This window comes from Gastrolobium bilobum, unplaced genomic scaffold (assembly GCF_033153095.1).
Source record: "Gastrolobium bilobum isolate Gb01-03AN ecotype WA unplaced genomic scaffold, APGP_CSIRO_Gbil_v1 utg3588, whole genome shotgun sequence".
In the NCBI taxonomy this organism is placed as follows: Eukaryota; Viridiplantae; Streptophyta; class Magnoliopsida; order Fabales; family Fabaceae; genus Gastrolobium; species Gastrolobium bilobum.
The window spans coordinates 252,206-278,256 of NW_026899729.1; the positions used below are offsets into that span (position 1 = coordinate 252,206).

The 26,051-nt window shown below is 35.9% G+C and overlaps 4 protein-coding genes across 10 annotated transcripts; 2 read left to right on the forward strand and 2 right to left on the reverse strand.

Annotated features, from left to right (window-relative positions):
* The first annotated feature begins 1,914 nt into the window (after positions 1-1,914).
* On the forward strand, positions 1,915-6,153 carry LOC133292973 (translation initiation factor IF3-4, chloroplastic-like). The gene is made up of 10 exons (XM_061491472.1): positions 1,915-2,280; positions 2,387-2,426; positions 2,521-2,580; positions 3,085-3,137; positions 3,616-3,671; positions 3,770-3,803; positions 4,455-4,527; positions 4,624-4,716; positions 5,321-5,510; positions 5,778-6,153. The coding sequence occupies exons 1-9, from the start codon at positions 2,018-2,020 to the stop codon at positions 5,468-5,470; spliced, it is 822 nt and encodes a 273-aa protein (XP_061347456.1). The 5' UTR covers positions 1,915-2,017; the 3' UTR covers positions 5,471-5,510; positions 5,778-6,153.
* Positions 6,154-7,792: 1,639 nt separating this feature from the next.
* On the forward strand, positions 7,793-12,535 carry LOC133293050 (cellulose synthase A catalytic subunit 7 [UDP-forming]-like). Of its 5 annotated transcripts, none has more exons than XM_061491564.1 (13): positions 7,793-7,867; positions 7,983-8,178; positions 8,385-8,584; positions 8,636-8,735; positions 8,958-9,078; positions 9,179-9,445; positions 9,546-9,891; positions 9,982-10,245; positions 10,350-10,562; positions 10,680-10,890; positions 10,987-11,183; positions 11,286-11,639; positions 11,847-12,535. In XM_061491564.1, exons 1-13 carry the CDS (start codon positions 7,793-7,795, stop codon positions 12,426-12,428), a joined length of 3,126 nt encoding a protein of 1,041 aa, XP_061347548.1. In that variant the 3' UTR covers positions 12,429-12,535. The 5 variants fall into 5 exon arrangements, with proteins under 5 accessions (XP_061347548.1, XP_061347546.1, XP_061347549.1 ...); XM_061491562.1 differs by having other exon boundaries at positions 8,961-9,078; XM_061491565.1 differs by having other exon boundaries at positions 8,385-8,557.
* A 1,913-nt stretch (positions 12,536-14,448) lies between these two features.
* Positions 14,449-17,174, reverse strand: LOC133293034 (pentatricopeptide repeat-containing protein At4g30700). The gene has a single exon (XM_061491548.1). The coding sequence runs from the start codon at positions 17,172-17,174 to the stop codon at positions 14,820-14,822; it is 2,355 nt and encodes a 784-aa protein (XP_061347532.1). The 3' UTR covers positions 14,449-14,819.
* Positions 17,175-18,722: 1,548 nt separating this feature from the next.
* LOC133292994 (AUGMIN subunit 8-like) lies at positions 18,723-25,839 on the reverse strand. 3 transcript variants are annotated; one of them, XM_061491503.1, is made up of 7 exons: positions 25,713-25,839; positions 22,626-24,187; positions 22,415-22,534; positions 21,729-21,845; positions 21,165-21,254; positions 20,778-20,885; positions 18,723-19,026 (listed from the first exon to the last, which is right to left on the reverse strand). In XM_061491503.1, exons 2-7 carry the CDS (start codon positions 24,036-24,038, stop codon positions 18,961-18,963), a joined length of 1,914 nt encoding a protein of 637 aa, XP_061347487.1. In that variant the 5' UTR covers positions 24,039-24,187; positions 25,713-25,839; the 3' UTR covers positions 18,723-18,960. The 3 variants fall into 3 exon arrangements, with proteins under 3 accessions (XP_061347487.1, XP_061347488.1, XP_061347486.1); XM_061491504.1 differs by lacking the exon at positions 25,713-25,839 and adding an exon at positions 25,295-25,401; XM_061491502.1 differs by lacking the exon at positions 25,713-25,839 and adding an exon at positions 24,298-24,424.
* Positions 25,840-26,051: the final 212 nt, after the last annotated feature.

Consider the following 26,051-nt stretch of genomic DNA (forward strand, 5'->3'; position numbering starts at 1 on the left):
GAGAGAAATATTCTTTATATATATAAATTAGATAATATTATAAGAAAATTAACTAGATCGGTGGAGTTGAATTATTCACCAAATATCAATGAGCAATTAAAGGCTAGATTGAATGGATAATTTTTAAAGGGAGGATATTGGTCCACTATTTTTTTTCACTATTTTAATTATTGTTAAATCAATAATTTTTTCTTGAAATTTTTTTGAAGAAAGAGAAACAAATAATTTTAATATTATAATTATATATTTTTGGAATATATAATTATAACAGATGGTAATAAAAAAAAAAAATATAAATATCTTACCTCTAATTTTTAGTACTCAACATGAACTAAATTTAGAATAAGATACATCAACAATACTTTTATTCTAAATTAATTGGGATAGGTGATCGATGAATCTAAATAAAAGATACAAAAAGTTGAAAAAAGATAAATAAATAAAAATAAAAATAATTAAGTAAAATAGTAATAATATATATATATATATATATATATATATATATGGCAAAATGATTTCTGCAGCCGCTGCACCTACAGCTAGCCAGGATCCGCGTGCGGATCCTAGGATACAACATCGGATCCTTATTTTTTTTATTTTTTAAAACGCCGAGGGACCCACTTTTCTGTGTCAGCTGTAGAGAGTGTTATCTACGGCGGCTGTAGAAATGATAAGCCCATATATATATATATATATATTTATATATACACACATATATATATATATATATATATATATATATATATATATATATATATATAAGTAAAAAAAGAAAGGGAAAAGAAGAAGAGGGGGAATGAAGAGGAAAAAGACTAAAAAGGGAACATAGGAATAACAATGACTCTAATCTTCTATCATACTTATAGTTTTTCTCCGTTCCGTTCTAAGGCATATCGTCCGCCAATCTATATCTCGCTCAATTAAATCTTGTTTTACTATATTTTTCCAAGTAAATTCGGTCTACCTATATCTTTTTTTGTGTTGAGTTATTAGTAACAAACTTCTGTTCTAACGAGAACATTAAGAGCCCTTCTCATTACGTGTCCAAATTTAGAATAAGATGTTCATTTAAAATGTATTTACTTTTTTTTTTAGGAAAATATTACTCTTTTTCATAGAGATAATTATGTTACGTGGTGAAAACAAGATGGATGAGTTTCACCGCCATGAAGAAAAAAAAAGGTGGGGAAATTGAATTAAGATTGAAAGAAAGAATTTATCTTCTATAAAAGTATATGGAAAAAAATTTTGTTATTTTAAATGACATGCTTTATATCTTTTCATTTTTATAAAGAGGTGGAATTTACATCTTTAAATTTTTTTCATCCATTCTTTTTTTCGTAATTTATCTTTTTTGTCACTTAAATTGATACAATTTTATGTCTATTATAATGATATACACTTTTCCCAAAGCATATAGTAATAAAAACCCCCCCTTCTTTTTTGGTATTTACATTTGGGAAAAGTATGAGAAAAATGTATATCATTTCAAATGATGTAAAATTGTGTCATTTGAAGTGAGAGAAATAGATAAATAAAAGAAGAGAGAGAATGGACAAAAAAATATAAAGATATAAATCTCACCTCCTTATAAAAATAAAATAACATAAATTATGTAATTTAAGAGTAGAAACACTTTTCTTTTTAAATTTACTCTTTTACACTTTTCATCTAATATGAGAAAAAACATGACATGATTATGTGAGAAGATCACAACCATACAAAGTAAAATTAATAGTTATGATTTTTTAACTACTTATTTTACTATTTTTTTCTCTCATCTTTTATTACCATTAATTTACCTTTATTATAATTTTTCAGTTTAGCATGTCACATGATTTTTCACATCAAAAGGATCCGTATCCAATTTGTAATGACTAATAATTCTACTTATTTCTGCACGGCACACATTTACAATACAAACCCCAGCCAGTGAACAATTGGTACTTTCCAGTTCCCAGTAGTGGATAAGAGATCAAAAGCTATGAGCGAAACTTGAAGGCGTGCGTGTGTGAGCATGGCTGGCATCACCAGCTTCCCCTTCAAGCTCTTCACCACTGCAACTGGAACTCGTTCTACTATCTTCTCTTCCTATGACTCCAAACTCTTCGGTCTTCCCCTCTCTACTCCTAATTCTCTCTCTATCTCCCTCTCTCCTTCCCTTCCCCCCTACATAACCGCCCGCTACGGCGGTGGCTCTCGCTCTTCCGACTACGGCGACTCCAGGAGGCGCAAGCCTGACTCCGATGACGAACAAGCTCTCGACCTCTCCATCCTTAAGTACTCCACTCATTCATTGCCAAATTCCTCTCTATCTCTATCTCTATCTGTCTTTTCAATTACTATTCGAGATTCATGCTTAACATTGCTTCATGGTTTCAAATAGGTCAGGTTCCGTTAGGCTTATTGACGAGAAACAGAATATGGTTAGTTTTCATCATTTACTTTCTCATGTATTTCGATTTCATCCACTCTTGAAAAACAAAGCTATTTGAAGATGTTAATTTTGTTCTTTTGTAGGTTGGTGTAGTGTCAACTAGTCAGGCCGTTAAAATGGCTGAAGATGCCGAACTTGATTTGGTATGATGCCTTTTCCCTGTGTGATTGTTTCCAGCATATTTGAGTATTGCACATGCTCCATTCCATCTATTTGTCTACCTACAATGCGATGGTTTTCTCATTTTTATTGATTGAGCTCTTCAATATAATAATCTTTAGCTGTCTATGTTCTGGCATTGAATTTCATTTCAATTAATATAACATCTCTACATAGGATGTGTCATTTTGACTTCTTAGGGTAGCTGTTGCATATTATCCTGTTATCTTACTTATTTCTGGACACTGTATTTCGTATTTTGTACATGATAAAAATGTTAAAAATAGAAAAATGAAGGAAGAGTTTCCTATAATTTCACTAAGACAAGTCACAAGTATTACAATTACAACAAGAAGTGATAGTGAGCTGTGAGCCGTTTTATTTTGGTGTGGAAAACTAACTGTTTCAAATTAGTTCAAATCAGATTCAGTCAACACACGTGCTACTTCTGACATGAATGCTAAACTTTTTCTCTATTTATTTTGCAGGTAATAGTATCCCCAGAGGCAGATCCTCCTGTTGTTAAAATAATGGATTACAGGCATGAACTTTGTATATCCTGAGAAAAGACTCTGCACTTTTAATTTTAGTTTTAATTTCTATCTTACCTTGAAATTTTTTATTTGTGCTTATATAAAATCTAGTATCAAAATACTAATGGTTGATGGCTGTATAAAGGGGTCATGTAAGTGTATCTGCATCAAATTATCACTATTGGACATCGATCGATAAAATTAGCAGTTGATGACCTGCCGGTATACATGTTCAACTATAATAGAAGATCAAGTAATAGAACAATAATCACTCTTAAATATATTTTGGGGTGGGGATGTTGTGAAGACTAGATTATGCAATCACTATTGGAGAATAAAGAGAGATTAACCCACACACATGTAGTTGTTCGATGAAGACATTGGTCATGCCTAGTTCTACCTCCTTTCTGCCTGCCTGCCCACTGCACTTTTATTATTTACGCTTTGAGAATTGTTGGATGATCCTTGTATTTTCTTTTTTTACAGTAAATATAGATATGAACTGCAAAAGAAGAAAAGAGGACAGCAGAAGAAAAGTGCTGGTAAGCATTGTATTTGTTAGACTTTGATATTTTCCTCTCTAGCATTTGCTGACCTCAGAACAAAGATAAATTACTGACAGATCTTTTTTTAAATGTAGCTAGTCGGATGGATTTGAAGGAGCTCAAAATGGGGTAATGTCCTATACTTGGAGCCTCGATCATACTTCCTTTTGTTATTTCAAAGACAATAAAGTGGGAAAAGAAAGTTCTAGATTCTTGTTCTTTGGATTTCCTAATTAGATTCGATGTATTCTTGGTTATGGATCAAATATTACTTTAATTGTTAGTATTTTAATAAGGGTCAGAAATATTTTGTTATTGCCATGCAATCTAGTCAGGTTAACTCTGGGTTCTCCAGAAAGGCACTACACATATCTGTTCCTCTTCTTCATTCCATTACTTTCAAGAAACTAGAAGAAATAAGAGAAAAAGCTGCATATGTCAGACATTTCATCATTAATATCTTTTCTCTTGGTTGTGGACTTGGGATGAATTTGGACAGGATGATCAAGAGGAGTTTGTTTAGTCGTGCTGCTCAAAGATAAATATAGAAGTTTTATGTGATGCATCACACTATAAAGATAGATACAACTAACACCACAGTATTATTTTAAAGCATAAAACTTATGCTATGGTTTACTTTTTCTTCTCTTGATAACATAAACTCAATTAGAGCAGTTGCAGAGTTTTTTATTAGCTGTAGTTAGTTTTGAGTTATAGTTATGTTTCTACAATATGTGATTATGCCTTTTGACAACTTTCTTTGAACTTCTATTTTAACAGATACAACATCGATCAACATGATTACTCTGTGCGTTTGAGAGCTGCACAGAAATTTTTGAAAGATGGTGACAAGGTTACGTGAATTATGTTGTTATGCCATATTAAACATATGTAAAAAAATATATATTATCTTCAAACTTATTGAGATCTTTCGGATCAATTCCTGCAGGTTAAGATCATAGTAAACCTTAAAGGTCGTGAAAATGAATTCAGGAATATTGCTATTGAGCTTATTAAACGTTTTCAGAATGATGTTGGAGAGGTATGTGATGCGACTTTGCTATATTATGATTGAGTGCTCATATTTCTTAGGCATTAAAAACTTGACTTTTCACAAAAAAGAAAAGAAAAAGAAACTTGTTGACTTTAAGAAAAGTAGGTCCTAGGATGTTATACTCGTAATTTCTTGTGTTTTATGCAGGCTTTAATACTTCTCAATCGCCACTTCATGTATTGTTGCTATTTAGATTTCATTTGAGCGCTGGATCTACTTTTAGTGAATTCATTGTGCAGTCATCCAGTGCTGATATTTGATTTTACTGTCTTTGGAGACATTTCTTTTTATTGGCTATTTGAAAATAGTATCTCACTAACCACTCTCTTCTCAAGACTAAACATTAAAGAACAATTGCACAAGGTTAATGACCCATCTTTCGTGGAAGTTCACTCTTTGATGCTGATTTAACTTCTGAAGTTGACAGCTATGTTTATCTACTATTTATATTTCATTTGTGCATTGGATCTACTTTTAGTGAATTCATTTCACGGTCATACTGTGCTGATATCTGATGTTACTGTCCTTGGAAACATTTCTTTTTATTGGCTATTTGAATTTTATATCCAAACGACACTTGGGTGATGTGCAGCTTGCAACAGAGGAGGCTAAAAACTTACGTGACAGGAACATGTTCATAATTTTGGTTCCAAATAAAGCTGCTGCACAGAAAACTCAAGAACCACCAAAGAAAAGAGACAAGTCAGCAGCAGATGAAGTCTCCGTCAGCGTCCAAACATAAATGAGAATTTTTACGCGAGTTTCTAATTGTAGAATGAATTGTGAGTAACTTATGTTGGAATTTCCTAGTGTTGTATAGCATAAGTATAATTCATGTGCAATAATAGTATATAAATTCACTAGAATATATATCTATATGTCTCCCACCATCAACTGTCTTCACAAGACTAAACATAAATGAACAATCGCACAAGGATAATATCTCATCTTTCGTAGAAGTTCACTACTTTATGCTGATTTGATTTTTGAAGTTGACAGCTATATTTATTAACTATCCAATCAAATGCATGTCAAATTGGTGACTGTAGGAGGCTCCATACCTTGATCAAGAAGGATACCGTCCCAACAAAAGCTTTTTCAGGAAAACCGTCAATTCTGGGGAATATTCCTGCCTGATATATCTTCAGGGGAACACGCAGTACCTGTGTTATTTGGTGCAGCTTATATATAAACCTGGGTTCAGTCTCGTAGTTATTCTATCTCAAGATGTAGAGGTTGCAACTTACATACCTAACGATTTGAAGGTAGATTAGTTTTGAAATGCTTACATTCGAAGAATGCGAACATGTATGTTTTTTTTATTCGCATAGGTAAACAGAACGTAGTCCCGAAAGCAACCCGTTATATGTGACTTATTTTCAAATTCCAATATTCATTTGCTTTTTGTGCTGTGACGTGAAACCTTTTTCTGGTTAAGTGGTCATGACTCATGATCTAGTTGGGATGTTAAGTGCACCTTTTTCTGGTTAAATGCATGCCTAAACTTACCTGGATATTCATATAATTTCTTATAGAAAATATTAATAGATAAATGAATAACTCACAGGCAGTATTATATGAAACAAGCTAAAGCTGCTTAGTTGCACGTGGATTTATGTAAAAACTGTTAATGTTATTCTGCACATACTTTAAATAAAGTTAATATTATAGAAAATGGTGCAAGTATTCCAGAATTAAAAAAACTTTTATTGTCGAGCATTATTCTGTGTGTTAGGGTATCTAGAAAGGGTTTGATCACACACTTTTATGGTGGACTGCCTTAGATTCCATGTATTTATTTCAGCTGACTTTAAAATTCCAATAAGGGTTTTATACGAGTTATGTTGTAAGAAAAGTGATTCTGTAATGTTATAGAGATTTGTTTTGCGTGCTGTAATTTTTTTTTTTTTTCTTCAAAAAGTGTGGGTCCCACAAAATGTTGTGTGTGTAGGAAAATTTATTGTGTCATGTTAAATGACAAATGCAAATCCCTTCCAATAAATACGAAGTTACGTTGGTTATCTATCGGGTCAAAGAATGTATCAAATATTTAAATTAATTTCCAGTGACATATTAAGTATTAACGCTTGCAGAGTTTTTTTTTAAATGATTAAATATTATACCTAAAATATGTTACTAACAAAGGAAAGTGCTAAATACCAGGCTTTATACCAAATTTGTTACTAGCAGCAACATGCATATTGTTCTCCTGCTTTTAAGAGTATATTTTTCTAAATCTTTTAAGAATAACATAATAATTCTTAAATAACACAATAACTCATAAATTTACTTCTCCACAGTGCATCAAACATACTTGTTATATTCGTGAAGAAAAAGTATTTGAAAATAGATCAACCATGAATATTCTTCAGAAAACAAGGCATTGAGTATTTGAGTGCTTCCTTTTTTGCGTTACCTCTATTTTCAGTATTATTTAGTTGACTTCTGCCGTTATTAATATCTTTAAGTTAATTGCCTAAATCGTTCAAAAAATCAACCAAAAGTTAATTACTAATAAAATCATCCTTTCCCATCAGCCATGCTATCAATATCTGGCTCTCTATCTGGTTACTACTTGCCTACTTGTTACGCTTGCACTATTTTTTTAGTGAACAACCGAAAATTAAAACTGCAAAAATCATTTTTGATAAAACAAGATAATTAAGGGGAAAATAATATACAGAAGCCAACCATGTCTCTTTTTGGAGTCCAGTAACTTTTGGAAGATTGAAAAATAAACAACAAAATAAAAAGAAAATAAGCAAGGAAGTGCAACATGTACACCTCACCAACGTGTAGTCGTTATGGAGATGGTGGTTGAAAAAAAAAAAGAAAAAAAAAAAAGAAAAAGAAAAAAGAGAAGGAAGAAGCTTAGCTTCAGGGCAATGGGGACCCTGCAACCAAAAGCAGCACCATTATGTGGACACATTAGGTGAGGAAACGCCAAGCACTTGGAGCCTTAATGTTCCTTCATAAAACATAAACTTTTGCACTCAACCTCACCACCCTTCCCTTAATTTGTGTCACCACAATATTGTCACATTCAAGAGGTCACCACCAAGATATGGAAGCCAGTGCTGGACTTGTCGCTGGTTCTCACAACCGCAACGAGCTCGTTGTCATTCATGGCCATGAAGAGGTAATACTAATAACCATGAAAGCTACTAGAGAAAATTAAGAAAAGGTTTTGTGTTTGTTTTCATGAAAATTAAGTTGCTTAATGTATAAATATATATTATGTCGTTTTGTTGCAGCACAAGCCTTTAAAGAACTTGGATGGTCAAGTGTGTGAGATATGTGGTGATGATGTGGGACTCACGGTGGATGGAGACTTGTTTGTGGCCTGCAATGAGTGTGGTTTTCCGGTGTGCCGGCCATGCTATGAGTATGAAAGGAGAGATGGTAGACAACTTTGTCCACAGTGCAAGACCAGATACAAGCGTCTCAAAGGTACAAGAAATATTAAGCAAGTTTGGTAGACTTTTTTGCATGCATTATTAATCTAAATATATACATTTTGTCGTAACAAACATTCACACTCATAAAACATGTAGTTTATATTTAGTATTGAGTTAAACTGGTTAATTTCAAATGGCAAACAATGAGGGAACTGATATATTATATTTGTTTATTCCTTGTGTTCTAATTTTGCTAAGGGAGCCCGCGGGTTGAGGGAGATGAAGATGAAGAGGACGTGGATGATATTGAACATGAGTTTAATATCGAGGACAAAATGAACAATCATAGCCATTCTGCTGAGGCCATGTTGCAAGGGAAGATGAGTTATGGAAGAGGTCTTGAAGATGATGAGAATGCTCAATTCCCACCTGTGAGATTTGCACCATTTTTAGTCCAAGTTATATATACTCTATAGAACTAATAAGTTTGCATGCATGCATGCATGCAGGTGAGAGGGGAGTTCCCAATAGCATCTCATGGTTATGGGGAGCAGATGTTATCTTCTTCGCTGCATAAACAAGTGCACCCATATCCGGGGTCTGAACCACGTAAGATGTAGTTTATAGCCTGAGCTCTTAGACTTTGATGGCAATGATTAAAAGAATTTACCATCCCTCTTTCACAATATTCATCATTTGCAAAACATAATTATATATGCTGATATGGGCTTTCACTTTTGGCTTTTACTTAAGTTCAACCCTGAAATGTTTTTCTTGCTCTGTTCAAAAGTGTGAATTTTATTTACAACATGTGGCATGATGTGTTCAAAGCAGGAAGTGCAAGATGGGATGAAAATAAAGAGGATGGATGCAAAGATAGATCAATGGATGACTGGAAATTGCAACAAGGCAATTTGGGGCCTGAGCCTGATGAAGATCTAGATGCAGCCATGTAAGCAGTTCTTGACAGTTAACTTTTAATGAAATGGTAGCAATAATGGCAAGCCCTTAACTGATATTTTTTGGTTACTATACAATGTAAATTGCTGCAGGTTAGATGAAGCAAGACAACCACTGTCAAGGAAGGTGCCAATAGCATCTAGCAAAGTCAATCCATATAGGATGGTGATCGTGGCACGCCTTGTTATTCTTGCTTTCTTCCTCAGATATAGGATTTTGAACCCAGTACATAATGCAATGGGTCTATGGCTAACTTCTATTATATGTGAAATCTGGTTTGCTTTTTCATGGATACTTGATCAGTTTCCTAAATGGTTTCCCATTGATAGAGAGACTTATCTTGATCGCCTTTCAATGAGGTAAAGGGACCTTCATTCATCCTATAATATGATTTTGCTCATAACGTTGAAATCCCAAAGTTTAGACTTACATTGCTGACAAAAAAGTGTTGTTTATCAGGTATGAACGTGAAGGTGAACCCAATATGCTTGCTCCTGTAGATGTTTTTGTTAGTACTGTGGATCCCATGAAGGAACCTCCTCTAAATACAGCAAACACTGTTCTTTCAATCTTGGCCATGGATTACCCAATTGATAAGATATCATGCTACATTTCTGATGATGGAGCTTCAATGTGTACATTTGAAGCCCTGTCAGAAACAGCAGAGTTTGCAAGGAAGTGGGTGCCATTTTGCAAGAAATTTTCTATAGAACCTCGAGCACCAGAGATGTACTTCTGTGATAAAATTGACTACCTGAAGGACAAAGTGCACCCCACCTTCGTTAAGGAGCGTCGAGCTATGAAGGTTTGTATCAAAACGACCAGAATAGTTTAAAACATGGGAGTTTCTGAATCAGTTTTAAAGCTTAGTGACTGTATTTTGGGTGTTTGACAGAGAGAATATGAAGAGTTTAAGGTTAGGATCAATGCACTTGTGGCAAAAGCGCAGAAGGTTCCTTCAGGAGGGTGGATTATGCAGGATGGGACACCATGGCCTGGAAACAATACTAAGGATCATCCTGGTATGATTCAAGTGTTTCTTGGTCACAGTGGAGGTCATGATACTGAAGGAAACCAGCTTCCTCGTCTTGTTTATGTCTCTCGAGAGAAAAGGCCTGGATTTCAACACCATAAGAAAGCTGGTGCCATGAATGCTCTGGTAAATATTTTTTAAGTAGCTTATTTTTTGTTATTTTTATGATGTCCATTCACCTTTATGAACCATAATTACTTGACTCTTCTAATAATTGCTATAATTTCCAGGTTCGGGTCTCTGCGGTGCTTACAAATGCTCCTTTCATGCTGAACTTGGATTGTGATCATTATGTCAATAATAGCAAGGCTGTTCGAGAGGCTATGTGCTTCTTAATGGACCCCCAAACTGGGAAGAAGGTCTGCTATGTCCAGTTTCCTCAAAGATTTGATGGAATTGATAGGCATGATCGTTATGCCAATAGGAACACAGTTTTCTTTGATGTAAGTCACTGCACAAAACCCAGCATCAACATGACATGGATTTTTTTGAAGCATTTGATATTTTTTAGTTGGGTAAGCTAATATATAACTACTTCCCATTTTTTTCTGTATCTGCAGATTAACATGAAGGGTCTAGATGGTATTCAGGGTCCTGTATATGTGGGCACAGGGTGTGTATTTAGGAGGCAAGCTTTATATGGCTATAATCCTCCCAAGGGTCCCAAGCGTCCAAAAATGGTAAGCTGTGACTGCTGTCCATGTTTTGGAAGGCGCAAGAAGGTTAAGCATGCAAAGAATGATGCAAATGGAGAGGCTGCAAGTCTAAGAGGTTCTTATTTTTGTAATAACTAATGTTGACAATAACTTCTCTCCGAATTGATTTTACTTTAACCAATTCTAACCCCTCTGTCATATTTCTAAACAGGAATGGATGATGACAAAGAGTTACTGATGTCCCAGATGGATTTTGAGAAGAAATTTGGGCAGTCATCTATTTTTGTGACTTCAACATTGATGGAAGAGGGTGGTGTACCTCCTTCCTCAAGTCCAGCAAGCCAGCTTAAAGAAGCCATTCATGTAATCAGCTGTGGATATGAAGATAAAACTGAATGGGGAATAGAGGTAACACCAACAAGGACAACCTAGGGACTCCTTGATATCTTACTATATTTCTTTACAATAAGAAAACCAGCTCATCCATGATTTTGCTTTCCAAATATGCAGCTAGGTTGGATTTATGGGTCTATTACTGAGGATATTCTAACAGGTTTTAAGATGCATTGCCGTGGTTGGAGGTCCATTTACTGTATGCCAAAGAGAACAGCATTCAAGGGTACTGCTCCTATCAACTTGTCAGATAGACTCAACCAGGTGCTTCGTTGGGCCCTTGGTTCCATTGAGATATTCTTCAGTCGCCATTGCCCTTTATGGTATGGCTACAAGGAAGGGAAGCTGAAGTGGCTTGAGCGATTTGCCTATGCAAACACAACTGTCTACCCCTTCACCTCCATACCTCTAGTTGCCTACTGTATTCTTCCTGCTATCTGCTTACTCACTGACAAATTCATCATGCCGCCGGTAACAATTTTATTCTATTCCCTTCCTGTTAGGAAATGAGTTAGACATGACAGGCTTTTGAAATTATAACATGCAAATATTCCATAATGTTTACCTTCAAAAGCACAGGATATGAATGTTAATGATCTTGTTATGTAGTAGGACTTAAATCCATAATTTTGGAATGGATACTAAGCCAACAATAATTTCTGATTGCTGATGATCCAGATAAGCACTTTTGCTGGTTTGTACTTCATTGCTCTCTTCTCTTCAATCATTGCAACGGGCATTCTTGAGTTGAAATGGAGTGGAGTGAGCATTGAGGAATGGTGGAGAAATGAGCAATTCTGGGTCATTGGTGGTGTATCCGCACACCTCTTTGCTGTCATACAAGGTCTTCTGAAGGTTCTAGCTGGAATTGACACAAACTTCACAGTTACATCCAAGGCAGCAGATGATGAGGAGTTTGGAGAATTATACACCTTTAAATGGACCACTCTCCTAATTCCTCCAACCACTATCTTAATAATCAACATTGTTGGGGTTGTTGCTGGAATTTCAGATGCCATAAACAATGGGTACCAATCCTGGGGACCTCTATTTGGAAAACTCTTCTTTTCCTTCTGGGTGATTGTCCATCTATATCCATTCCTTAAAGGTCTGATGGGTCGGCAAAACCGCACACCCACCATTGTTGTAATATGGTCAGTGCTATTGGCTTCTATTTTCTCCTTGCTCTGGGTAAGAATCGATCCATTTGTGTTCAAAACTAAGGGACCTGATACCAAGCTATGTGGAATCAACTGTTGAAGGACTGGTTTTCCTGTAGTATTCTCTGTTGAGCATCTTGTGAAGATGTGTGTAAATTCTTGATTGTACTGTATGTTGCGTGAACCAACAAAGTTTAGATGCACAAGGATGAAAATAAGGAATGACTGAAAATTGGGAAGTGCAAATGCAGTTTGCTCGTTTTTGTAAATGTACTGGATGACATGTTGGTTACCATATGTTTTGGCTAAAAATGCCCAAGGATTGGAGATTAAGATAACTTTACAGATTTACCTATGCACTGTTGTAAATTAGTACATAGATAATGTTCCATCACAGGCATCTAGCTCATTATGTCTAATCCAAAAGCATATATAAAAATTGCATAAAGAAGAAATTGCAATAAACAAGAAAGGGAACTGGTAAGGGGAAAAAACCCAAAAGTATTATGATCAAAACCTTGTCATTACTGGCAACATCATCAGAAACACTACCTGGACAATATGAAGCATGGCTTTGATTCAGCAGCCTAAAGCGAAGTCCAAAGATCAAATTAAGATGTGACCAATTGAGGGATGGATCAAGTGACATGTACCTGGAATCTTTTATTACAATCCTAGTTTTCTTTGTAGTCTTGAAAACCTTACTGAGAAAATAGTTGGCATATAGCTCAGCTCAAATTAACAGCAACAAAAAACACCAAAAAATGAATCTATTGCTCCATAAGGAGCATAATATTATATTAACTAGGAACCTTACCACAATCGGAAGGAAAAATAAGCTTAGACAACGCCAATGAGATCATGATAATTGTGTTCAAATAACATCCTTATATAAGACTCTACAAGAGTTATAGCTTTAAGTCTGAGGTATATCTTTTTTTTTGTTCTTTTGTTTTTGGGTGCAGGCAATTGCTCACGCAATTCTGGGCCGGGGGTATTGGTTAAGTAAAGCCTTTCCTAAAGTGACCACTCTAGAATTAGAACTACTAAGATTGAAGGTAAGGTTCGTCTAGAAACACAGTCCACTTCTACTTTGACTAACTACTGTTGGTTAAGAATATCTTCTATTTAAGCCAAGCTTAAGAGGATTTAACATTCCAATAAAAAAAGGGATTGAAACCTTATCTTCAATGGCTGCAGTTTCAGGAACAGCAAATAAAGAATTGTAAGATGGCATATACTACTACATCTAAATTTTGTACAGGATTCTTAATCTGCAAAAATTGTTCAGATAATAGGCAACATAATGAATTCTTGACTCAATTAGTTCATCACAACCATGAAAGCATCAAGTTGCATAATGAGTTTAATTGGTATGTAAACTATCATCCACTAATATTCTAACACATTATTGTTTATTACCATCTCATTCTCATATTAATTAATATAACGATAGAGTGAATAAAAATAGAGTGAAAATATTTGTGAAACATGCCCTCATTTTTTTTACCTCTTTAATCTTCTATGAAATGGATCAACAGTACAATTGACCCTTCTATAAATGGCATAAGTGCGTAAATGAAAATTTGTTTTTTTGTTTTTTTTGGGACACAATGGTAGCACTGAGGTTTGAACCTATGACCTCATGCAGACTACCCAAATCCCTCACCATTAGACCAATCTTAGTGACTTGAAAATTTGGTTTTTGATATAACTTAATGGCTTGTCAAGTGATCCAGTGTTCTTGAATCCACCTAGTGTGACAAGGCTTAGTTGTTGTTGTTACTGTTTCTTCATTAAATTAAACGAGAAACAGAGAGCAATATAGTTAATTTTGTAAGTACTAGGAAGACAAGTGTTTCTTATGATACTTTTAGTTGCAAATTAGTTAGATCAATATTACTTCACATATATTCAACCAAAGCTGTAACTAGCACATGCAGTTATTAGACTGATTGAAATCTAGAGAAGATACTTGGCAAAGCACCACAAAAAAGGAAAAGAAAAGAAGAAAAATATTGAGAACACTTGATGACTAAATAGAAGGTGAAACGTGGTAACTTTCTCACTTTCAGTTCAAAATTAAATTTGAAAACGATTAATTAAAAGCTTTGCTACAAAATTCAGCGAAGGAGTACATCACCTTCTGCATGGATAAAAGAATGTAATGCTAGTAAGTATTTGTAAAGAGATCTACAGACCCCTAGATTTAAAGTAAACTGGTTTGTATGATGTTGAGGTGAAGGACAATTGACAAGCATACATCTTACTTAAAGAATGCAAGAAACTGGTTTGTATCGTTCAGTTTAACTTACTTTATAAAAAGTTCTACTCAACCAGTGCTATGAAATGTTGTGCTTCTGAAGTGGAGGGTCACAGGAGGGTCCAGACTCCAGAATCCAGATCATATCGTTGTAAGGTAAGAATGTGAAACCAATTGGTTAGACGATGCTTCTGCCTACATAACTGGGGAACAATTATTCGTTCAGCTTCACCAATAATCGCCACAAGAACAGATCCCATCTTTGAAATGGTGGAATCTGTTAGCATCCCTAACTACAATTACTCTTTCTGTGATCTTTGATATAAACTTAGTAGCAGTATGGCAATCTAAACAAACCCGGAGATTCTTTATGATCCTGATCTCAGTACCAGGTTCAGTTGTAATAAGGCCAAAAGCAATGGCTAACTTCTCACTATGAACATTAACCATGAGCTCCTTTTCTTCTTCTTCCACATCATGCAAAGCAGTGACTGTCTCTGAATGATACCCCATCTCCCTCATCTTACCTATTAACTTCTCCAGCATTGCATAGATAGCTGTTGCATGAGAATGAGAACGATCACCAGATACAAAGACATTTGGGGTCCCATTAACCTCAATTAGAGTGCACCCTGGAGTCTTCGCCAGTTTTCTTTTCTTAACTACCTCTCGTATTGAAGCAGCCTTTGGGAAGTTTCTCTCCACAGAGTATATATTAGAAAGCAAGACATGGTATCCTACGTTCCCTGGATCCAGTTCAAATAGCCTTTCTGAAGCCACACGAGCTATGTTCGTGTCTTTATGAATCATGCAAGCGCCAAGCAATGTACCCCAGACTGCAGGTCCTGGCTCAACAGGCATTCTCCTAATAAATTCTAAGGCTTTTTCTAATTGTCCTGCTCGTCCCAGAATGTCCACCATGCACGCATAGTGTTCAGCTAAGGGCTCAATTCCGTATTTATTGACCATAGCATGGAAAATTTCATCTCCTTCTCTTACCAAGCCAGCATGACTGCAAGCATATAACACCGAAATAAAAGTAACACTGGATGGATGAAACCCTAAATGTAACATCTCATTAAAAAGCTTAAGTGCTTCATGCCCATATCCATGGAGCCCATAACCAAAAATCATAGTATTCCAAGTGATAGTATTCTTTTCACTCATTGAGTCAAATAATTGCCAGGCCTCCAAAATGTTCCCACACTTGGCATACATGTCAATTAGAGCAGTCGAGACATAAATGTTTGGCTCAAGATTTTTGCTTTTAATTAACTGATGGACCCATTTTCCAAAACTCAGTGCTCCTAGCTGAGCACAAGCTGAAAGAATAGTTGTGATCGTAACTGGATTTGGAGTAAATTCAGTCATCATCATTTCCTGAAAAAGAGAGATAGCTGTCTCCGTTAAACCATTCTGCGTATAACCTGAAATCATAGCATTCCAAGCAGCCACAGTTTTCTCCGGTGATTCATCAAATAGCTGGCGTGCCAAATCTATTTCATTGAGTCTGCTGTAAATAGTTGTGAGTGCGGTTGAAACAGAAGGATGCAAAATAGTACCAGACTTCACACAAAAACCCTGAATACAGCAAACCAAATGCAAATGACCAAAGGGAGAAGACACTGGAATCAAGCCAACCATTGTACTTGAACTGACTCTCTCACCACAAACAAGTAGTTCTCTGAAAAGCTTGACTGAACATTCAGTCTCACAGTTGCATGTAAACCCAGAAATCATGGCATTGTAAGATATCAAGTCTGGCTTACCAATCATCCTGAACAACAACCTTGCTGTGTCGATATCCCCACATTTTGAATACAACGAAATCAAACCTGTCAGCACATAAGCATCAAAATGAAACCCAAGTTTCAAAGCTAAACACTGAATCTCCATCCCAACTCTCAACTCTTGCATCTCTGCAGCTGCAGGAAGCACCGTAGCCACCGTGGTGGAATCCAATCGCACCCCTTCTCCAACCATATTCCCGAAAACATGAACAGAATCGTCATAACAACAATTCCTGACAAACCCAGTAATCACGGTGTTCCACAACACAGTGTCCCTCTCAGGCATTCCATCAAACACCTTCCTTGCTAACCCAACACGGGAAAACTTGAAGTACAAGTCAACAAGAGCAGAACCCACAAAGAGGTTGGACCCGAACCCATCAACGATGGAATGGGCATGCAAAAGCATCAGGTGCTTCTCGTCGGGAGCAGCGGCAATGGCGAAGGCGTAGGTGAAGTTATCAGGGTTGAGGTTGGTGCTTTTACGCAAATGGGTGTAGAGAGAGATGGAAGAGGAAGGGGAGGCGTTGATGGAGAAGCCTCTAACGAGGACGTTGAAGAGGAAGATGTCGGGTTTGGGAATGGAGAAGAAGAGGGCACGTGCGTTGCGCGTGGCGCCAAGGTCGAAAAACTTCTGGGTGAGCTTGGTGACGGTGGCGAGGTCGAATTGGAAGCCATTAACGATGAGTTGAGCGTGGGTTTGAACCAAGTGAGGGAGAGTGTAGGCTTTGTTGATGAGGGCGAGGAGCGAGTTGCGACTTAGTGTGCCAAGCTCCCGCTGAACCTGAATCATCTGAATTGCATCTCCATGCACTCACTGAACCAATTGCATTTATCAATACTGAGTTGTGACTTGGGTGTTTGATGTGATTATCTTGTCATGCGTGATAATTACTTCATTAAAAATTACAGGCTTTTTTTTTACCCCAGTAACGTCATTTTTATAAAGTTTGACCGGAATAATTTTTTGAGTCAAATTTATTATTTATATAATGCATTTAAGACGTGACACTTAAAGAGTCGCGTCATTTGTATCAATTTACGATTAATTTGCACCCTATCAAATCTTGGATTTACGATTAATTTTTAAATTAGATATTTGTGAAAATATTCAAATCAACAAATAGAATAATAAAAATTAGCCTTTACAAAAGCTTATTTATTGAAGAAAATATGTATAAACGTGTAATTATACAGCTTTTATGTTATAAATAAAAGGATAGAATAAATATAGAAAATAAAACCCTTAAAATAAAGTCCCAACGAAAAAGCAAAATTATTGTACCTATGATATGTTTACCCAAATAAAATAAAATAAAAAATACAACTATTGAATTTTCTCTCTCCTTAAAAAGATTTACTATCATATTAAAACATTCTATATTTTCTATTATACAGAAAAGATTATTATTCTATATTTTCTGTTATACAGAAAAGATTATTGTATCTATTATACATTTTTTTTTTATTTTAAGGGTTTTATTTTCTATATTTAAACATTCTATCCTTTTATTTATAACATAAAAGTTGTATAATTACACGTTTATACATATTTTCTTCAATAAATAATGTAAAGGCTAATTTTTATTATTCTATTTGTTGATTTGAATGTTTTCACAAATATCTAGTTTAAAAATTAATTGTAAATCCAAGATTTGATGGGGTTGCAAATTAAATTTGATATCAACATAGCTTCAGATGGTACACAGTGAGGTTTAGGTTCATTAGCCTCTGGTTCAATTTTCGGTGCAAATGTTTTAAAATTGTGTCAGACCATAATTTTACAAAACCATTATATCAGGTAGGACACGGCTGTTATTGTACCGCGTCCTGTGCAAAAATTTTTTTGCAAAGGACGCGGCTGACAGGATGTCACGTTTCAGTGTAATTATTATCTCCCGTTATTGGTTGATAACTGATATAAAGGACGCGATTCTTTAAGTGTCACGTCTTAAAATGATTTTCAAAGTATCACATCATTATGCATTGTATAGATAATAAATTTGATCAAAAAATTATTTCGGTCAAACCTTATAAAAATGACACTACTGGTGTCAAAAAGCCAAAATTACATAATACACTGTAGTGGTCAATAGAATATGATTTTTATAATCATTATGTGCGCTACCAAATTCCCATTTTATGCTTTTTATTTTTTATTTTTTTTGGAGTGTTTCTCACTTCTCAGACTCAGATGCTGCTTTAATAAGCCATGTTCTGTGTGCGACCTCTCAACTTGTAATGTAAATGCAAATTGTAAACCTGGATGGGTGTCTATATTTTTCTCCTTTGCTTTGCATTTTCTTTTCATTTGCATGATACAAAATTACAAGCGGAAGGCTGGGGCCACCAGTGTTGAGTAGAAAGAAGAAGAAGAAGAAGAAGATATAGAACAATATGAATTCCAATACATTTGAGGAAAGGGGAAAAAAAAAGAACCTATATAAAAAATTTACAATGGCGAAGAACCAGGAATATATTAGATACTAATACTATATCATTTTGGCTGCAGCCGCAAGAGACTTGTTGTTAGCTTAGAAGCAGGTCAGACTCATGCGTGTTTACATTTCCGAGATTGGTTATTTAGTTACCTCCAAAGTTTGCTTGATCTGCATGAGATGCGTCCGGAGGCTATATTCTTCAACCTGTTTTAGCCAAAATAATTAGAAACGAACACAAGGATGTGATGATGATGATGAAGCACATTCCGATCTACTCATGCAAAAATTGAAGATGAACAATTTTACATACGTATCATCATTTCTTTCAAACTGTCTTACTGTAAGGGATTGATCAAGCCCTTGTGTTGTACACTACAAGTTCTTTGAAATAAACCAAAACGAACATATCCAGCTATATCTATCTGTCAAATCGAAACCATATTAACTAGTAACCAATCCTAAAATGAAAAATGCCCTGGATCTGAATTTATCAGACAACCAAATGAGACAAAGCTACAATGGAATGCTACTAGGTCAATTTATACAAAAGCCCAAACCAACTAGGATACATTAGAAAACTGACATGCAAAATGTAGCCTAGGGATAAAGAAATAAGGGCTGTATACTACACAGGCATCTATGAATGGAACAAAAGGGCGAGCAAGTAACACATATTGAGGTCGTTATGTGAGAAACGAAAGTATGCAATATGAAGCCAACTGATAAAGATATAGGTAGCGTTTGGTAGATGTGTTATAATGGAATGGAACATAACATACAGGTTTTATTTAATGTTTGGTGTATTTTAAAAATAGGAAAAAACAGGACATAAGGTAAAAAATTGATACATTTTAGTTCCACTAAAAGAGGCGAATGGAACAGGCCTGGTGAATGCAACAGAGGAAAGCAAGTTCAAACTATTGAGGTCATGATGTATGAAAGAAACAATAACAAACAAATATGAAGCCAGCGGATAAAGAAATGACTTAAATGAGAAAAAGGGAAGGAGGGATACAGTCCAACCAGGGAACCATATCCCTCGGGCCTCAACCCTCCAAAAGGTTTATTCAATGAAACCTTGACTTATTTGTCTATATTTTACTGTTTCACTTCTCCTTTCTTGGAGCAAACAAGCATAACACTCGATGAATATATTATACTTGGGGTAGTTTCAACTAGAGAACATGACATTAATTCCTCTAATAAAACATCTGCATATAAATGTATGTGCGGCATTAATACTACTGGCAAACTAGGATATGTGGTTGATAACTATGTGTAAGCCACATTTTTTTTTTGATAACTTCACATAAGTCATTCATTTCACCGATCACATTGTTAGCACTCACACCTCCACACATTCATCACCAACAACTTTTATTAGATAGTTTAATTATCTATTAGCATCTTCATATATTAAATGGAAGAATAGAAAAGAGCAATAAAACTTCCACTTTACAGGTCGAAATAAAAAGGTTCCTAGGAAATTATAGCAAAAATAGACAAGAAATAAATTCTTGACCGTCAGAATCATTTTCACATAATGACATGCCCAAGTTTCCTCAACGACTAATTCATTATTTCCCCGAATAATGAAGAAGCATAGCTCAAAAACAGGAAAACTCAGCCCTGTAATTTCTACTATCCTTAACTTTTGCCGCTGACACCATCCCCAAGACCAGGAAATATAGCCAGACCAAAGTAGGAAAATTACACTAGTTTACTATCAACTCAGGTTCTTGAATATATACAGTACTAGTATGATTCTCTAATCAAACATGACAATTAAATGTTGAATCCCCAGAAGTGATACAATAAGATTAAACTTAATGCAAAACAAGACAAGTGCGAGTCATATTTACTCCCTGATAATTTATGTTCGTACTCAACATCATACAATCGAGAGATTTGTTGCACAGAATTCAAGTTCTTAAATCATATATCAAGACTCTCACCTGCATAGCTGTTGCAAAAGTCAGTAGCGCTTCACATTCATCAAGCATGGCTTTTTCCTGTAATGATACAACAGCAACTTCAGAAATTAAATTATTCATGCCCTCCACCTGTGAGACACAAAAAAAAAATTAAAAAAAGTGGTGTCAGCATCTCGAATATAGCATTTGATGTGAAAATGAGACACAAAATGATAGTAACCCTTTACCAATGAATCCAAAACTGTAATTTTACTAATTTGGAAATCAAAACGAAGAAAAGCATTTGTCAGTTAGCCCAAAAAAAGAAGTTTGATACTAATTGTGTTGGTCTAAAAAATAGCAGGATAGACAAGTACGAGGTTGCAATGCTTAATCAAACCAGTAAAACTCTAGAAACAACTAACTCACCCGTGAGAGTGAAGTGCAGATTGCAGATCCCATTGCTTGCATGACATCAACAGCTGAACAGATAGCAACCTTCAAATGCTCAATATCTGCCTGTAATAATGTAAACATAGTGTTAGAGAACAATATAAACCATTAAAAAGGCCCTCACCTAAAAGCTTAAGCTTTTTGATTAAATTGGTTCTTTACATGGTATCAGAGCCTCGTGTCCAGGGTTCGATCCTCACCGCCCCCCACTTTCTCTTGTGGAATTTCTTAGCACAGGTAGGCTGAGCCTGATGCATCGTCTACCTTTCAAGCCCAATGGGCTCTCGTGTGAGGGGGCATGTTAAAGAATAGTATAAACCATTAAAAAAGCCCTCACCTAAAAGCTTAAGTTTTTGGGTTGAATTGGTTCTTTAAACATAATAACAATGCCAGTGTTGCTTTCCAAGTATTAAATCAAAAGACACAATATCTACTAAACATCAACATCAACAACACCTTTATCCCAAACTAATTGGGGTTGGTGTGCACAATATCTACTAAAAATAAAATAAAATCAAATGACACAAAAACCATACACACCTTTGCTCCTCCAGTTACTGGAAGACGAAGAGTGCTTGCCTCCAAGTCTTCTACAGCCCCAGATAGAGCATTCACATGATCGCTTTCAAGTACAGCCCAGTCATCAAGGTAGGTCATCTGTTACATTAATTATAAAAGGCCCATATATAAAAAAGGATCGAAAGTTGAAACAATTAAATAAGGAAAATACTAGCATCACGTTTATAGGAAGTGAAATTAGAACCTCAACTTCGTATACGATTTTCACACAATATCAGTATCTTCTCAACCAAAATGTTTTCTTAAGGTGTAATCTAATTCAAAATGTAAATAACCTTCAAGATTAGTTCAGGTGTTGTATGCATACCACCATACCCATTCTTCGGAAGTTCCAACTTGAACAAGCTGAGTCCTAGGCTTTTTCTTTTACTTAAAATCACTAATATCAACCATTAATATGAATTATGAATAACCTATATAATCAGAGACTAACATAAGCATAACTTTTCAATATACAGGACCAATCTTTTGCTGAGTGAATTTGCTTTACTTATAAACTCACAAATAACTATCTTAAGTTAAATTACCAATACAATTTTTTCTTTTTTCTTTTTTTTTTAAAAAAAAAAAGAGTAACTGGAATGTACCATCAACAATAAAGATGGCATATAAAGCAATAACTATTTCACGCAAGAGAGAAGCATTACTTGATCATTCAAAATACAGTTCAGCTTCAGCTCGAGCTGCAGCTGCTGGAGATTGATCCTCTTCCTAATAATCGATTCCCAAATAGACAAAGTAGTCTTCCATACATTATACAGAGTTTTCTGCAAATGATTTGATATACACAATCATCTATATAGCAGAAGAACTACACTAAAAGGAGTTTGCTAGCTTGTCTAAGATAGCAAGTCATACCTCCACAGTTGCATTTTGGATGTAAAGTACATCCTCTGCTCTCGCATTGACAAATCTCCATTGTAAGTGTCTGTTGTAGAGAAGCCGTAATTGGTGAGCATCTTCTATGTAGGTTGCACCCTTTTTCCCTTTTTTAAAATCGGCAATAAAGCTGAGCACTGAATTTGAATTGTTGGATTGGTTGGATGAATTGGGTGGCCTTATTCGAGATGGACTAACCCCTCTAGGAGGAGTTGATGGCCTTGACCGAGATGGACTGACACCTCTTGAACAAGAAGAGGATAGCAATGAGGTCTTAATAGGTGATGGGAGACGTGATCCTGGACTTGGCAAGGTCTGAGATCTGACTGATGGAGTTGCAGAAACAGATTTGTGAGGCCTTAATAACTGGAAGCTGTCCTCTACTGACTTCGCCTCGCTGCTTCCTACTCTACCGCTTTCAACAAGCAACAATAGCCTTGCAGCATCACTAGAAGCTTTTTGCAAGGGCTTACTCGCTTCACCAGGTAAAGACAATCTTCTCAGTGAAGATGCTTCACCAGGTAAAGACAATCTTCTCAGTGAAGATACACCACTCGCTTCACCAGGTAAAGACAATCTTCTCAGTGAAGACACACCACTCCCTTCACCTGGTAAAGACAGTCTTCTCAGTGAAGGCACACCGGTTCCTGGAACAGAAGTTTTCAACGTTCTGGTTGTCTTATCAGCATTATCAACACTTCTATTTAATACATTAGAAGATACCTTCCCAGCTATTCTACTTGGCCACCGATGCTGATCTATCAATCGAGAATGCAAGCCATCAACTGGTTTTGAATTCTCGGACTGATCAGAGGTATTTTTCCCCTTAAGAGGACTCCTCTTTCTCTCCGGCGTAGGCTTTCGTATGTTGGGAGTTTCAACCTGCTTGTGTGTCACGTTTGAAGCCGGCCGCAGAGTACGATCAGAAGCACTAGTAACTGGCCTCTCTTTCTTGCTAACAGGTATGGAAATGGTATCTGACTGGAAAGAAACGCTCAAACTTCGCATTGTGGAAGGCCATAGTGTCTCCGCCAATCGGCTACCAGCTACCCTTCTGGATGACAAATTCACATCTACAGATGAGTCTCGGACGGGTGTAGAAGGAATTGGCAGGGAAGGAGGAGTCGTAGGCCGCTTCCTCTCTGCTGATTGAGATCTCTTGGGTAGCGATTTGGATGATGCAGGAGTTGTTCTTGTGAGGTTTGGAGATGGGCATCGACGAGGACCAGATGGGGTTGCCGGAGTAGGTGACTTATACCGTGAACTAACTTCCCTTGTTCCCGAGCGCCGGGTGGTGATTGCATTGTTCTTTTCAGCCGGAACCAAGGGTGATCTTGTGGTCTCCACAGTTCTATGTTTCCGTAATGCTAGCTCTGATTCACATACATCCATCCACTCTATCCCAATTAGACCACATTGATATAAGCTTTCATAAAACTAAACCAAATTTAGCAGCTTTGGCAATCATGTATCCCGCATTCAATGGAATAAATGAACAGCACACACTATCCAGAAAGAAGATCCTTTTCTCTGCAATAAATCTGCCATAAATGAACATAAAGTAAGATACTACAGACTGGGAAAGATAAGAAAAGCAAAGAATAAACCACATCAAAAAAGGAAAAGGAACCACAAAAAAAAAAAAGCGCACATCTTTACAGAGACACAGATCTGTTGGAGAAGAAATTAGAGAATCACAAGCAATTAACGCAAGTGGGTATGTGTTGTTCATTAAAAAAAGCCCGAATCCAACAAGATCATGACACAGCAAGGAGAATACGGAGAGGGAAAACAACATTTGGTGTAATGGGTCAGAGAAACTCGCGGAAACTGTCTCAATGTACATTTAACGTTTTATCATTCAACGTTGGGTTGGTTACAGTTAACTGAAGGGCAAAAAAAAAGGTTGAATTGCTGGGGAAGGGGGGGTCTGGGGTCCCCTTGGAAATTGGGGATACTGGGAAGTAGAGTGGAATAATAGAGGGCGCAAGATAAGAGAGAGGAAGTGCGTAGGTTAACATAGGCTTTAATTTTTCCCCTTTTGTCTCTCTCACGGGAATGCAATGGTCGGGTGGGCTGGCAATGGTTTCACTCCACATAAACCTACTCTGTCCTATTTCTTCTTCTCTCTCAACTCCTTTTCATGAAAGGGAATTCAATGACAGTGATATCATAACTTGCAGGGCCAAAAGAAAATAAGTATCTAATCTCTATTGGAACACTCTCCCCCTTGGATGTGTAGTTTTTTTCCTAAAGATGAACCATACATTAATTACCATACAGTAACTGTTTTGTGAGTTTCCCCTTCCAAAATTTTGCAGACAGAATTTTCATAGAGCCTGCAAATTATGTCTCTTGTCTGTATGCTATATGCACAGTATTAAATATTTCCTTAATTTAATTGAAGGTTGAAGTTTGAACTCGGGATAAAGACAAGGAGGTCCACGTGCAGGGACGATCATTGTCCATCCCCAGAAAACTATTGTGCAAACCTAACATGATTCAGAGACATCATTTCCTGCAAAATAGAATTTTAAATAAAAATTGATAGAGTAGTAATTTCGATTTTGACCACCCTGAATTATCTTGGAGTCTAGTCTGAAGGAATATCGATGAAATCCAAGAAAGAAAAGAAAAAACTTTTTTACCTGAAAATTTTGGAAAGAAACAAAGGGTTCTGAACGAGGATCTATGACAAATATCTGCACTGACAGATTCATATCTCTCTCACTGAGTACATGTTTCAGAGTTTCACTGTTCATGTGATCTCACTCAAACAATACAAATACTAGAGTTCATTGAATCCCTCTCCCAAATCAACAACCAAATTTGAAACTTTCTTGAATTTCGAAATGTGAAAGGAATCCACCCTAAAAAAATTAATAAAAAAAATTTACTGAGCAGAAAATTTGTTGAAAAACAAAGACCTAAAGTAATCCCCTCATAATGTGATAGTAAACAAAGTAATCGAGCCAATTTTTTTTTTTTTTTTTTTTTAAAAAAAAAAACCTCTCAAAGTAGAAATCAATCAGAACCTAATTGATTTAATTACAATGAATTTCTCACCTTCTACTGATAAATAAGTTCCTCCGATCAGAATAAAGGGACTTGAATCTCAACGCATCAATAGAACCCTAAATAAATAAATCAATGATTCCACCTCCTTCGTCTCAAAAAAAGAAAAGATAAAAAGAGAATCCAGATTTGATTAAGGAACGAGGCACAGATCGTGAAATTCGCCGGAGATGGCAGTTTGTGATTTTGAAAGTGAGAGTACGAACCCGAAAGCAAATAAGAGAATTAAAAGAAGAAGAAAAAAAAATTGATGATTTCGAGTTACGAAAAAAGCTTCCTATGAAAAACATAATAATAATAAAATAAAAGGGAATATGAGAAAACGGTTTC